At 51.5% G+C, this 12971-nt stretch overlaps 1 protein-coding gene across 1 annotated transcript; it reads right to left on the bottom strand.

Annotated features, from left to right (window-relative positions):
* Nucleotides 1-1830: 1830 nt before the first annotated feature.
* Nucleotides 1831-6633, bottom strand: LOC149911939 (zinc finger protein 2-like). The gene is made up of 5 exons (XM_090132996.1): nucleotides 6185-6633; nucleotides 5027-5107; nucleotides 4716-4842; nucleotides 4041-4154; nucleotides 1831-3942 (listed from the first exon to the last, which is right to left on the bottom strand). Exons 1-5 carry the CDS (start codon nucleotides 6548-6550, stop codon nucleotides 3716-3718), a joined length of 915 nt encoding a protein of 304 aa, XP_089989122.1. The 5' UTR covers nucleotides 6551-6633; the 3' UTR covers nucleotides 1831-3715.
* Nucleotides 6634-12971: the final 6338 nt, after the last annotated feature.

A 12971-nucleotide genomic window follows, 5' to 3' on the forward strand; every position in this document is an offset into this window, starting at 1 on the left:
TGAAGACTTTGTCTGCAACACTGTGACCTCCCTAATGAACAGTTCAAGCCTTCAGGACTTGAGGGAAATGGCTTGTTAGGTCTTTCTGCACTGTAGTGAGCCCCACAGCGTGTGTGGTGTCCGTGAACTTCAGGCACTGAGAGAAGACTGCTGTAACCAAATGATGAAGGTGCATTTAAAATGCTGTCCAGAAATGTTGGAGAGTGTTGGAGTATTAATTGGTCCCTGTGGGGCCATTACCAACAAAGCCTCCCCATAGCTGTGTTAGAGCAGACAATTGGAGGCCATGATCACAGACAAAGGCCCTGTGCAGGTGCTTTGAGGTTGAGAAAGCCCTTGGTTTGTCTGATGCAACAGAAGGGTAGGGCCATCGCTGCAGCCTCTGGGAAGGGTGGTCCTGTCCCTCACTGATGGCCCAAGGCTCTCTTACGGTCAGTGGGATGTGGGTGTGGAGTGTTCTGTGAGGGAGAATGATAGGACAACTACTGGGCTCCCCATAGGGCTGCAAGGCAGCAAGGAGGCCCCCGTGGCACGAGGACAACACGTGCCCTCTTGAGCCTCAGCAGCAGATACAACTGCCACAGCCTAGAGGACAAAGACCTTGGTTTTCTGTTGGGGCCCTCCAGCATTGCCAGTGCTGTTACACAGAATCACAAAACGGCCTGGGTTGGAAGGGACCTCAAGGACCATCAATCTCCAACCCCTCTGCCACATGAATGGCCACAAACCTCCACATTTCATACTAGATCAGGCTGCCCAGGGCCCCATCCAACCTGGCCTTGAACACCTCCAGGGACAGGGCATCCACAACCTCTCTAGGCAGACAGTTCCATTTCTGGCACGAGAAACTCAAATCTAACAAGCAGGGACACTGCAGGGGTTGGTGGCACTGTGGGTGTTGGGATCAGATGCCTCACTCTGCTTCAAGGAGAAATGTGCAAATGAAGAGTAGGTACCCATTCGTGTGGGTAAATTCTGTCAGTACACTCAGAGGCGAGGCGATCTGCATTCCTGGTCCACAAAAGAAATCCTGTAGCACAGAAAAGGCACCTTAGCCTTGTGTATGAACCACTCAGCACTCAGCTCTGAACAGAAATGAAACAAATATATCATGTCAATCTGAGCAGATCAGATCCTGGCACAGCCCTCAATTTCTGGGAAGCTGGTAACCCATTTACAAGTAAGGCTGTTCTTGAGACACTCCGTAAAAGAATTAAGAATAATGAATTGGTATCGTAGTCCAGGCTGAGTGGCTTATAGTAGACTCCCGCAGTGATGCCCACTTTAGTTCCCTGTCCCTCAATCCATACGCAGAGGCTTTCAACCATGTCATTCATTACTAACTGTAAGCTCCATTCCATCCAGCCCACCAGTACACACAGCAACCCCATCCCATCTCACCTGCCCTGCTTCTCTGCCCTGGAGAGCCCAGAGCCATCCATCACACACAGCACACTCCTCACAGCACCATTCCCACCATGTCTCACTCATGCTGATGATGCTGCAGCACACAGATCCTCCAACTCTGAATGCCTACATGAAAAACAAGTAACAAATAACAGCCTTGCACATGGGCACCCGGGGGGCTGGTTGTTCCCTCTTAATGCAACTAAACATGACGTGTGACAAACCATGAGGGGAAATCCACCATTAAGATGATTTGTTCAGGATAAAATAATGGAAAAACAGCTTCATTGTCTCACCAAAATCAACTCCAATTCCTGCAAGCTGCATTCCAAGCACAGAAGCTTTATCTGAGCCCAGCAAATGAGAAGGCCCTGCAGCAGGAGATGTCAGACACACCTTCCCAAGGACAAAGCAAAAACCTTCAAGCTCAAAAGGGATCACTTGCAAGGCAGGCACGCACTGGAGAGCACTCTGATATCTCTGTGCTCTGGGGATGAGCAGCTTGTGCACCGCGTGGGTTTGCATTGCCTTCTGCTCCCACCACCTCCAGAAACTTGGGATGGTGCACTGAGGAAGAACAAGCTCAGCTTTTTGGAGTTTTATTGCAGACAAACAAGGCTTGGCGTCATACGGCTGCTCTGACCAGCTGATTAAAGCATTCGAGAAGAGCAGCAGAACCAATGTGCAGCACGGTTAGGAAGGATGATGGGGCTGTGTGAAAGAAATGCCTCCCCAAAAGCAAGCACTGGGCTGGAGGAGGCACCAAAACCAAATCCTGCTTGCACCTTTCCCTCTCTTCATTCCACGTGCTGACATTTGTTTTCAGAACAAAAACAAGACTACAGTGAAGAAAGCTTCAGAACAACTCAGCTACTTTATTCACCCCCTTCCCTTTCCACTACAAATGGTTCTCAGAAAACCTCCAAGAATCACATTACTGCTGTCCTGACCCTTCTCCCAGATTCATCAGAGCACTCACAGATCACTGAGAGCAACACATGCACAGACACACAGAACATCCCTACACTGCCGCTTCTCCTTAGGAAATGGCATCAAAAAGCTGCTGGCAGGAAGAGCAGAAGAGGAAAGCGGGCATGGTGAGAGAACTGCTTAGGGCAGCAAGGAAAGGCCATCTGAAGCTCCTGGCTTAAGTCCCTTCTGCAGAGGGTGCCAGTGGTGCACCAGAAACACCACCTGCAGGGCCAGCAAGGAGCTCTGCCCTCTGCACAAGGCCCTTCTCACACTCAAGGCAGTTCTAAGGCTTCCAGCCACGTGAACTCACTGGTGCAGGCACGGATTGGACTTCACCCAAGTGCAGACACTCCGGAACCTCAGCAGGTTCCAGCTGTGGCCAAAGCTCTTCTTGCAGGCTGCACATTTGTAGGGTTCCTCACGTGGATACACTGGTGTGCTCCCAGTTGAGCTCCCAGCTCTGGACAGACCTCTTCCTGCAGTCAAGGCACTCACAGGGACTCCCCTGGTTGCTTCTCTGGGGACTACTGACGGTAGAGATCCAGACGAAGCTCTTCCCAAACACTCTGCAGACAGGATTTCTTCCTTCCTGGAGACATATTGGCCAGCTGAGGTCTCCTTTGGGTCCTCACCTGCTGCCCCACAGCAGAGGAGTTTCTACAGGGAAGGTAAGAGGTGACTCTCCTTGCACACAGCCCTGGCAGAAATGTGCCACCTGGCAGAGGATTTCCTGTGGCTGTGACACATCCCACCCTGGACTCTGCTTTGTATGACCACTCAGCAAAGCAACTGCAGCTGGAGGAGAGCAATATGCATAATTCTCATGCAAAGAAGGAAAAGAGGATTCAGTTTGGCCACAGAGCTCTTCCTCGACTCAAGGGATTTGTAAGGTCCATCACCACACAAAGCCATAGTTGGTCACCAAGCTGGGGCTCTGGCTGAAGCTCTTCCCACGTTCATGTGTCTGCAGGCTCTGTACCTTGTGTGGCTGTGCTGGTAGGTAACGAGACTGCAACTGCTTTTGAAGGTTCCCAGCGTCTTGAGATGCTTCTACAGCCTGCGTGCGCTGTGGATGTGCTGGTGGATGTTGAGACTAGACCTGCGTTTATAGCTCTTCCCACGCTCAGGACACTGAAAAGGTCTCTCCCCTGTGTGGATGCGCTGGTGTTGCTTCAATTCAGAACTGCTTTTGAAGCTCTTCCCACACTCAGGACACTTGTAGGGTCTCTCTCCTGTGTGGATGCGTTGGTGGGAGGTGAGGTGGGATCTCCTTTTGAAGCTCTTCCCACAGTCAGAGCACTTGTATGGACTCTTTGTTGAGCGTATGCACTGGTGGTTAATGATGCTGGATATGCTCCTCTTGACCTATGTTGAAGTCCAGTGGGATGCTTCCTGTCTTTCGCAGACACTTTCCCTGTGACTTCTTGATGTGCTCACCCTGACCTTGCTCCAGGCCTCCTTGGACATCCCTTCTGATTTCTTCCACACAGGCACTACTGCATCGCCTTTCAGCCACACCACTTTCCTGCTGATCCTCCAATATATCTGTAATCCCAATTCCTGCTGGATGAAAGAGGAAATCCAGAAATAGCACACAGTGCCCAAAATAAAACACAGAGATGGCTCTTCCTGCCCCAAACCTCTTCCCTCCACCACCTCACCTGGGCTGAGGTCTCCTGGCACGGCCTCAGGGCTACGCACATCTGGGATCCAGGGCTCTTCTCCTCCTTCAAGCAGGGAGATCACCACGGGTCTGGGGGCTGCAAGTGGAGCTTCTACGAGAGAAACAGGGCAGATGAGAACATTTCCATCCTTCTGGCACAGTGCCTGTTCAACAGCTCCACTCTCTGTCCCTCCCCAGGGAGAAACCACACTTTGGGCCTGAATGATACTGGCCCACAGCTTCCTTTCGAGCAAAGAATGCTTTCACAACTCTGAAAATTATGAATGAACACCTTGTTTCTTTTCTGAGAATATATCAATGAAGAAGGCATCAAAATGTCTATGGCAACTGAATGCAAAATCCTACATGGTAAAGGAGTAACCAGGGAGTCGTGTGTGAGCCGGAGCTGGTGGTACCGTGCAGCGCACCGACAGAAGGGCTGGTTTTCTCCCTCCTGGATGATGCCCGCATGCCAGCACCGACCCTGGGGCATTTATGAGTCTGCCGTGCATACTAACCCCTCCTGAAACTCACGCTTCTCAGTATTTCCTTTGTTGCTGTCGTCGTTATCAATATGTAACTGCACGGCTATTATTCTAGGCCCTGCCTGCAAAGGCTCACTCTGCACAGCCAAAGGTGCCCTAACGAGGAGGAAAGGCAGCAAAGCCCTCACCCAGCGAGGCCACGCACTGGTACGTCTCCAGCATCACGTCCCGGTAGAGCGCTCGCTGCGCAGGGTCCAGCAGCGCCCACTCCTCCCTGCTGAAATACACGGCCACCTGCGCAAAGCTCACGGGCTCCTGCAAGCAAAGAGGCTCCTTGCTGGGAACAGCCCAGGGAAGCAGCTCGCACAGGACACAAACTCCCGTCCCAGCCGCTTCTCTGGCCCCAGCACACACGTGCTGCATGAGGGCACCTCCCTCTCCCCCGGCATTCGCATCCCTCGCCCCTCGCCCTCTCCTGCCTGCTGCCCCCAGCCCCTACCTGACACGGATGTGCTGCGGCCATCTGCTGCTCTCCTGCAGGTGAGATGATCACGGCCGGAAGGAAAAGTCGAACTGGAGCCTGCAGGGACAAGAGAAATGGCAGGGGAGCTGTGACAGAACGCAGCAGTCCCTGCCCCAGCCCAGCCCTCCACAGCCCATCTGCAGGACACTGCCTGGGGGATGGCACAGCAGGCCTTGCACAGGAACACAAGCAGCAACAGCACGGGCAGCACTCTAGCTACAGCTGATTACAAATCACACAGCTGACTCAAACTGGGGGGCAGAAAGCACTGACACCCGGTTCAACAGCTGAGGGTACATGAACTGTATGCCTAAAGGCAATGCAGAGCAATGAGTCAGTCATCTTACCCCTAAACAGGGAGCAGCCCAAGCGCCCCTTGAGCCCTCCTGCACAGCATTGGGTGCACAACAGGAGCTCCCCACAATCAGGGATGTCTCTTGAGGTCACACCTGTACAGAGATCCCTCTCAGCTTGATGTCAAGACACCTTGCTGACACAGACCTTCTTTAAGAGACCCAACATTAGTTTGGAGCTTCCCGAGCTTCTAAGGGGTTGTGTTACAATGAATATCTGAAGGTAATCATAGAATTATACAAGGGCCTGGGTTGAAAAGGACCACAGTGACCACCTAGATTCAACCCCCGGCTGTGTGCAGGGTTGCCATCCATCAAACCGGGCTGCCCTGAGCCACATCCAGCGTGGCCACGAATGCATCGAGGGATGGGGCATCCACAACCTCCCTGGGCAACCTCTTCCCGTGTGTCACCACCCTCTGGGTGAAAAACTTCCTGCTAATATCCAACCTGAATCTCCCCTGTCTCAACTTAAAACCATTCCCTCTTGTCCCGTCACTATCCACCCGTGTAAGCAGTCGATCTTCCTCCAGTTTATGCGTTTCCCTCAAGTCCTGGAAGGCCACAATGAGGTCTCCCCGGAGCCTTCTCTTCTCCAAGCTGAACGAGCCCCGCTCCCTCCTTGCACCAAGAATGCCTCGGCGGCTGCATTTCCCTCCTCCCCCCCCCAGGGGGCGCTGCTCCCCACTCAGCTCAGCACGCACCCGGCGCTCGCTTCCAGGGCCCGTTCTCAGCACCGGGTGCCCTTTGCACGAGGCAGCCCGGGCTGCGCTTTGCTGACCTGCTGCTCGGGCGGTTCTCCACGCGTGCTCCAGTCAGCCCGCAGGCTGTCAGCTTTCCAGCGTCTATCACACGGCCCAGTGCCGGAGCTGGCGCCGATGCTGGACGTGCTCAGGGCCCGCAGCTGAGCGCTAAAGGCATCTGCGGCTGCCCGGTCAGCCCGAACAAAAGCCTCGGGAAGGGTTTGCACGACCCCAGGTGAGCCATCAGCCCGGCGCCAGGCGCACAAAAGGTAACGCGGAAAGGGCCGCTGGAGGCAGGTGTTGCTGCTGCGTCCCCGAAGGGAAACTGCGGGCTGCCGGGGAGGGCGAGGGGAGCGGAAAGTAAGACACTCCAAAGGACTTATCGGGGAGCTGAAAGCTTCCATGGATCCATGCGTGTAGAGCTGCGGAGCGAGGTCATCTCGTGCCTCCCGTGGCCCAGAGGGAGAAACGCAGTCGCAGCTGGGCTGTTACACAGAGCCAAGCGGGCAGCAGAGCACGCTCAGCTCCTCTGCTCGCTCCCTCTCTGTCCCAGCTCCAACCCCTTCCTGTGGCCCTCGGATCCCAACCCGGCTGCAACACGCCTGGGAACCGCTGCTCCCGTCCCCTCGGGGTGCTGCTCGCAAGGAGAGGGAGAGCTTCCTGCAGCACGGGGACAGTGCGCGAGGGGATGGGTAAAAAAAAGCGCACAGAGCAACGGGAGTAAGGGATACAAGCAACCAAACAACTACTGCTACTGAACAAAATCTAATTAGTATTAATACTGCTTGACGGTAAGAACTCTGTGCCCTGATTTAAAAAGAATCTCTTTCTTTCTTGACGTCCCAAAGCTGCAGGTCATCTACTAGTCCTCAAGTAGTGCTGCAGCCCTCCCCAGTCCCTGCCTCGAAACGGCGTTCACCTGGAAGAGAAAACTGCCTGCAGCTCCTCTGCACGAGGCACGAAGGGCTCCTACCTCGGGTGCGGAGCAGGCTGCTCCCACCTCTGGCGCAGGCAACCGGGCTCCTGGGAGTCGCTCCTGGGAGAGCAGGGGATGCCGAGTGCCCGCAGCCCGGAGCTGGCCGCAGGACGGCCTTGCTGCACCTCCTGCCGCCGCGGTGCTGCCCGGATGGCTTCCAGCCAGGCTCTGGCCGCTTCGGCACAGCCTCAGGTGCCGGGCAGCAATTCCCACAGCGAGCACGCCCCGAGCCGGCTGCCAGGCCTTGGCAGTTTCGCAGCTCGTTCTCGTGGCACGTCTGCACCCGGGGGAGGGAGGGGGGACGGGGGCTGTGTGTTGTTACGCTAATGAAGCGTCGCTTTCTGCTGGGTCCCTTGCTGCCTTTGCTGGGGCCATTCGCACATCCTTGCGGTCGCACATCCCCACGTTGCTGTCCTGGCGCTCCTTTAACTCCTCTCACCCGTGAGCAGGTCCCAGAAGAGGCAATCTCCGGCTGCCCTGCTCTCGAGGGCAGCATCTCCCTGCAGCTGGCTCACTTCCTCACTGAGCGCTGCCCATGGCACTCATGGCACGTTTCTCCTCACTGAGCGAGTGACTTCTATTGCTAACAACTTCCTATCCTGCTTTCTCAGTTCAGACCTCTCTGCACGGCATGAGCATGGTTAAGCTCTCTGCTGTACGAGGGCCGGCGCTGCTGTTTGCTGCTGTAGATCTACAGACTTCAAGGTCACCCAGAAGGAACCGCCCTCGGGGTAACCAGGGGTTTGTGTCCAGGAAAGACTGCTTCCTGTTCTGCTTCATTTTCTGTGGGGCAAACATGGCCTGCAAATTTCACTTGGCAGTGTTTAAACTCTACGCATCTTTCTGCAGGGGATGTTCCTCTGAACTTTGCTGTGATCACAGCCGCATCCCTTTCCTTTGCGCTGATAACCCAGTTGTACACATGGCCAAAAGTACTTCCTCCGCTCACATCAGAGCTTTCCAAAAAGAAATGGTTTTGTAACACATTCAAAGGGCCGTTATCCCTAACGCAGAGGGGGTCAATGCATCCTCTTCTGACACTAATTCACTTCACTAGAAATAAACCATCCAATAAAGCTGTGGAAGCCAGAGGGCCTGTCTATAAGGGGGTCATTCCCCGCTTCACTCTTTTCCAAGAAGTTCTCTGTATCCCTGGAGGAGGAGCCGTTCCACTGAAGCACTAAGTCTCCTCCTGCATAATGTCCTTTCTAGTTCTCAGGAAGGGTCTTACACTGAGGCCTGTCTATAGCTGTACATTGAATTTAGGTCCTTTTTCCTATTGTTGCCATTTTATTTGCACACCTAGGCCTACTTCCTGCTGCACCCCATAGTGTCCAATTGGTGGAGAGAATCCCACACTGAGGGATTTCCATTCCTCCATCTCTTGGTAAGGCTGTACGTATCCAACAATCAGGGAGCTTTAGGCTAACTGCTATTCCTTTAGTGATGTTTAAATAGGTATTTTCATGCCAGGCTGAAGCAAGTCTTATATAACACGTGCAACGTATAAAACACATTCTAAACATATTGTCTCTTAATCCTTAGCTTCAATGGTCTGGTCTTCTTAATAGTCCACTGCGGTTGAGATGTCTTCTTAACTCACGATGTTTACTCCTTCACCTTGATCGCTATATATGATGTTCTGGAACCCCAAATCTTGGAATTATATCTTGTAACAATATTTTAGTTACTCCCTGCACCTTGTTGGTCCTGCAAGGGAAAAGCCTCTGGCCAGCCCGAAAAGGTGTCTGTTAATACCAGCGTACACCTATATATATTTTCTTGGGAATTCAGAGAAATCAATTCACCATTGTTGCCCAGGATAACGTCCCTTCCCTATTTGTCCCATGGCACCCTGGGGCCTGTTCTAGGATTATCCTGTAACCAAATCTCACATTGCTGTGTTACCTGCTTAGAGGCGGTGGATAAATTCCAAGCCACAACCCGTTGGCTCAACTATTCATACAGGGCCTCGGTTCCCCAGTGAGTTTTCCTGAGCTCAGCCATGATTATGGCCCATAACAGGGAGGCGGGAGCTATTATCTTGTTTTGAAGCCTGCACCTCTGTGTCCTCTGTTTCTGAATACTCTCCAAGCCCCTCGATTAGTTTATCCAGGTCCTGTATTTTGTTTCCTTTAATCTCCTCTGAACCAGAAGGAAATAAAGATATTCTTGCTCTGATTCGCAAAAGACCTTGGGAGATATAGACAAGTTCAGCAGACATAGGGGGAAAAAACAAAAGATTGTAACTGTTTGTGCCAGACAGAACCTCTGGACGTGATCACGCGACATCTGGCTTGTACACCTGGCATGGGAGCGAGCAGATGCTATCAAGGTCAAGTTGACCAGTGGCAAACCTGAGGGGGCTGACGGAGGTGAGAGGCAAAGAACCATGGGTTCACGTGTGACAAAGGAGCAGATGGTGGACTGCCAAATGGTGGGAGAGTCCATCACTTCTACGTGGAAGTGCTTTACGTTGCCCCAGCCAGGAACAGATGGGGAAGACGACCTGCGCAGAAGGTCGAGCTGCATCTCACTCAGGAACGGTTCCACGGCAGGCTGGCAGCAGGGCGTGGAGAGCAGCACACTGCTGAGTGGCTGCTGACGGAGTACTGCACCGAGATGGGGGCCCTGATGCTCCTTCCTCGTCAGGGAGAGTGAGACTTGGGATGGCACAAGAGGGACGAGCCCAGCTCTAGTGCCACCTCCTTCAGGGCAGGATGGAAGATCCAGCACTGCCGCATGCAGCAAAAGGGTCACAATTCATAAGACACTTGACCAAGGGCATATTGTTCAAGTTCACTGTACACAATAAAAGTTTTTGTTCTGCACTAACAACAGAGTCTGTGTCTAATTGCCACAGCCTTCATCTGCTTTGCCTTCCTCAACTTGTATGATGACCTTTGGATAGGATTTAAAAAGGGCATAGAGAGTTTTTACCAGTATTCCATAGTTGTATGTCCATATGCAACACCACCTTGTCATCCCTAGGAAAGTCTGGAGCTCCTTTGCTGTTTGAGGTTCCACAGTCTGGCAAATCGCTTCCTTCCTCGTTGTTCTCCAGGGTTTGGGATCCAGCAGCAACTTCGTAACCCAAATAGGTTACTTGTGGCCGTGCCATCTGGGCTTTCTGTGGAGAAACTCAGTAGTCATTAAGTCTGAGAAAGTTTAGCAGACTAATTGTCCTTGCTGTGCATACCTCGTTTGTATTGGTAGCTATCAGAAGGTCATCCATGTACTGTAACAGGGCTCCTTGTCCTGGGTCCGTACCTATTGCTCCACTCTTTGGCAAGTGGTTCCTGAAAAGAGTGGGACTTTTTTTTTTTTTTTAACACATGGAAAAGCGCTGTTCATGTAAGTTATGTTGGGTTGTGTTGTTCTTCCTAAATCAGGATCCTCCCACTCAAAGGTAAACATGAGCTGATTCTCTGGACTCAACGGTAGACAAAAGATGGCATCTTCTAGGTGGAGAACGGTAAACCATGCCAATTCCCCTGATAATTTTGTAAGCAGCATGTATGGGTATGCTACCAATGGGTATAAATCCTACACTATCCTATTGATGGCCCTTAAATCTTGTGCTCACACTCCAGTAACAACCCGAATTTCTGAAAACTGTCAATTATTGGCTGGATTCCTTTCCCATCTCCGAATCTGAGGGGGTACAGTTTAATCCGAACCGGCCGAGCTCCCTGCTTTATTCCGATTGCTGTTGGTGCTGCATTCTTAGCTCTTCCTGGGGTTTCTATTACCCACACCCCAGGACAGACTTGATCACTTCCTTTGTCTGGGATCCTGGTCCCAGCAGGGGTAGTGATCAATGCTAAACTAAGCACCTCCATTAACTGTTCTTCTTGTACCTTACATTCCAATTTTCCTTTCAACTTGATTTCAAGATTCCAGTTGTTCTAATAAATCTCGCCCTAGTAAAGGCTTTGGTGAATTTGGCACCTACAAACATTTGTGTATCCCTACCTGTTTACCTACACTAAGTTAAGGGTTAAGAAAGTAAACTTCCTCACTTTTGCCAGTGTCTTCCCTTACGGTTACAAATTCACCACTCACTGGAGTATTTAACACCGAATTAGATGCTCCAGTTACTACAAATTCCACACTTTGCTGCAATTCCTTCCTCAGCTTAATCTTCTCTACCCTTGACTGTTACTGCATCTGTTACCAAATCCAGCACCTCTTTTTGCACTAACTGCTTTCCCGTTCAACAGGGGCAGAACCCTCTTGGGCCCTTCCAGCTCTCCCCCTTCAGCTCTTCCTGAGGAGATCTCTGGGTCCTAGAGCCCTGCTCTCAGCTCCTCCCTTCCTAAGGCTTCCTGTGCTAACACTGGGATATCAAGTTTCCCAGGTCTCTGCAGATGAAGGCTATTTGCTCCCAGCATCTCATCTCCTGCCTTCGCAAAAACAATATTCACTGCTAAATGGTCATCGCCTTCCAACCACCATTGATTACAATTTTTAATTAAAGTTTTCTTGCTCACGGGGCCCCCAGGCTCTCCAGCAATATCTCAGGTGGAATTTGCCTGGGAACTTCCTTTCCCCGTGTTCCTCCATACTAAATTTCATTGATTCTTTATTGTTCCCCAAAGTCCACACCTTATAGCTAGTAAGTTACTGTGACCAAATACATACTCCTCTTTAAACCCCAGTCCACAACGCCAACCAAAATGCCAGTTTCCTCTATTCCACTGTAATTCCTGGGCAGTACTACAGGTCAAGGCTCTGATAACAAATACAGGGTTAAACAAATATCCAACTGAACTCGATTCCCACGTTCACACCACTCACACCTTGGATCCAAAGGTTAGCATTCACACTAGATAGCAGCCACTTATAAAGTCTCGTTGCTGGGTAATGGAGTCTGCCTACTTCCCCAGGGCACAGGAACACCAAATTCCCTGGGCACGAGCTATAACCAATGTCTCCCAGCAACAAGAGCACTTGTGTTGTAAATGGAATTCCACAAGCAATAATTTTATAACAGAAACACTTATCAATCACAAAGATAACGACAATGAAAAACCAGTTTGGACATTTACTCGTTACATGATCCTACCAGGCCCCTTCCTGGCAGCTAACTGCAAATGCCCCCCAGCGCATTTTTGTTGCGATGATTTCTCCAAAGTATTACAAAGCTTACATTCCTGAGCGCATTATAGCGTCACTCTCAGGGTGCCTTGCAAGATTTCACTGTGAGGTGCTCGGAATTCTGAGATACCTCCCCAAGTGGGACCCTGATCCCGAGGGTTGTGCTGCCACACTGATCACCATCACCCAGCCTACAGCTGTGGATCCACCCTCAGGGGGAGCACACTCGCTCTGACTCGCGGAATCAAACTCTATAACCCAGAGTTAGGTTATAAAGCAGGTATGTTTTATTCAGCATTTGGCGCCAAGCTGGGTGCAAGGGGGATAGCTCCTCCAAACTTGCACCCCGTAAGGAAGAAGCTTGGTACAGATACAGGCTGAACGAATACACAATCAGTGGAATTCACGTGCGTATTCATTACATTCCTGACTTATCGACATACAGTCCTGCCATGAGCAGTGGGGGTCTCCTTTGCATGGGAGGAGAAGACACATTGTCTCTGACAGAAATAATCCGATCCTGATCCATTCTTTGTGTCAACAGAGTTTCCAGACGCCCTTTTCTTATCTGACCACACATCCTGCTTACCTACATTCCTAAACAAGAGTTAATCCTTATCTTGTCCTTTCCTTACTCAGCTTCTTCACCCCCACATAGGATATCTCCTTAAGACATATGGGTCCCTGTACCTGTAACGCACCTGGTCCGCACCAGGGCTCTTTCTCTGCCCCACAGTGCATGTGTGGGT

This window comes from Phasianus colchicus, unplaced genomic scaffold, assembly GCF_987193195.1.
Source record: "Phasianus colchicus unplaced genomic scaffold, bPhaCol1.hap1.1 HAP1_SCAFFOLD_49, whole genome shotgun sequence".
NCBI classification, from domain to species: Eukaryota; Metazoa; Chordata; class Aves; order Galliformes; family Phasianidae; genus Phasianus; species Phasianus colchicus.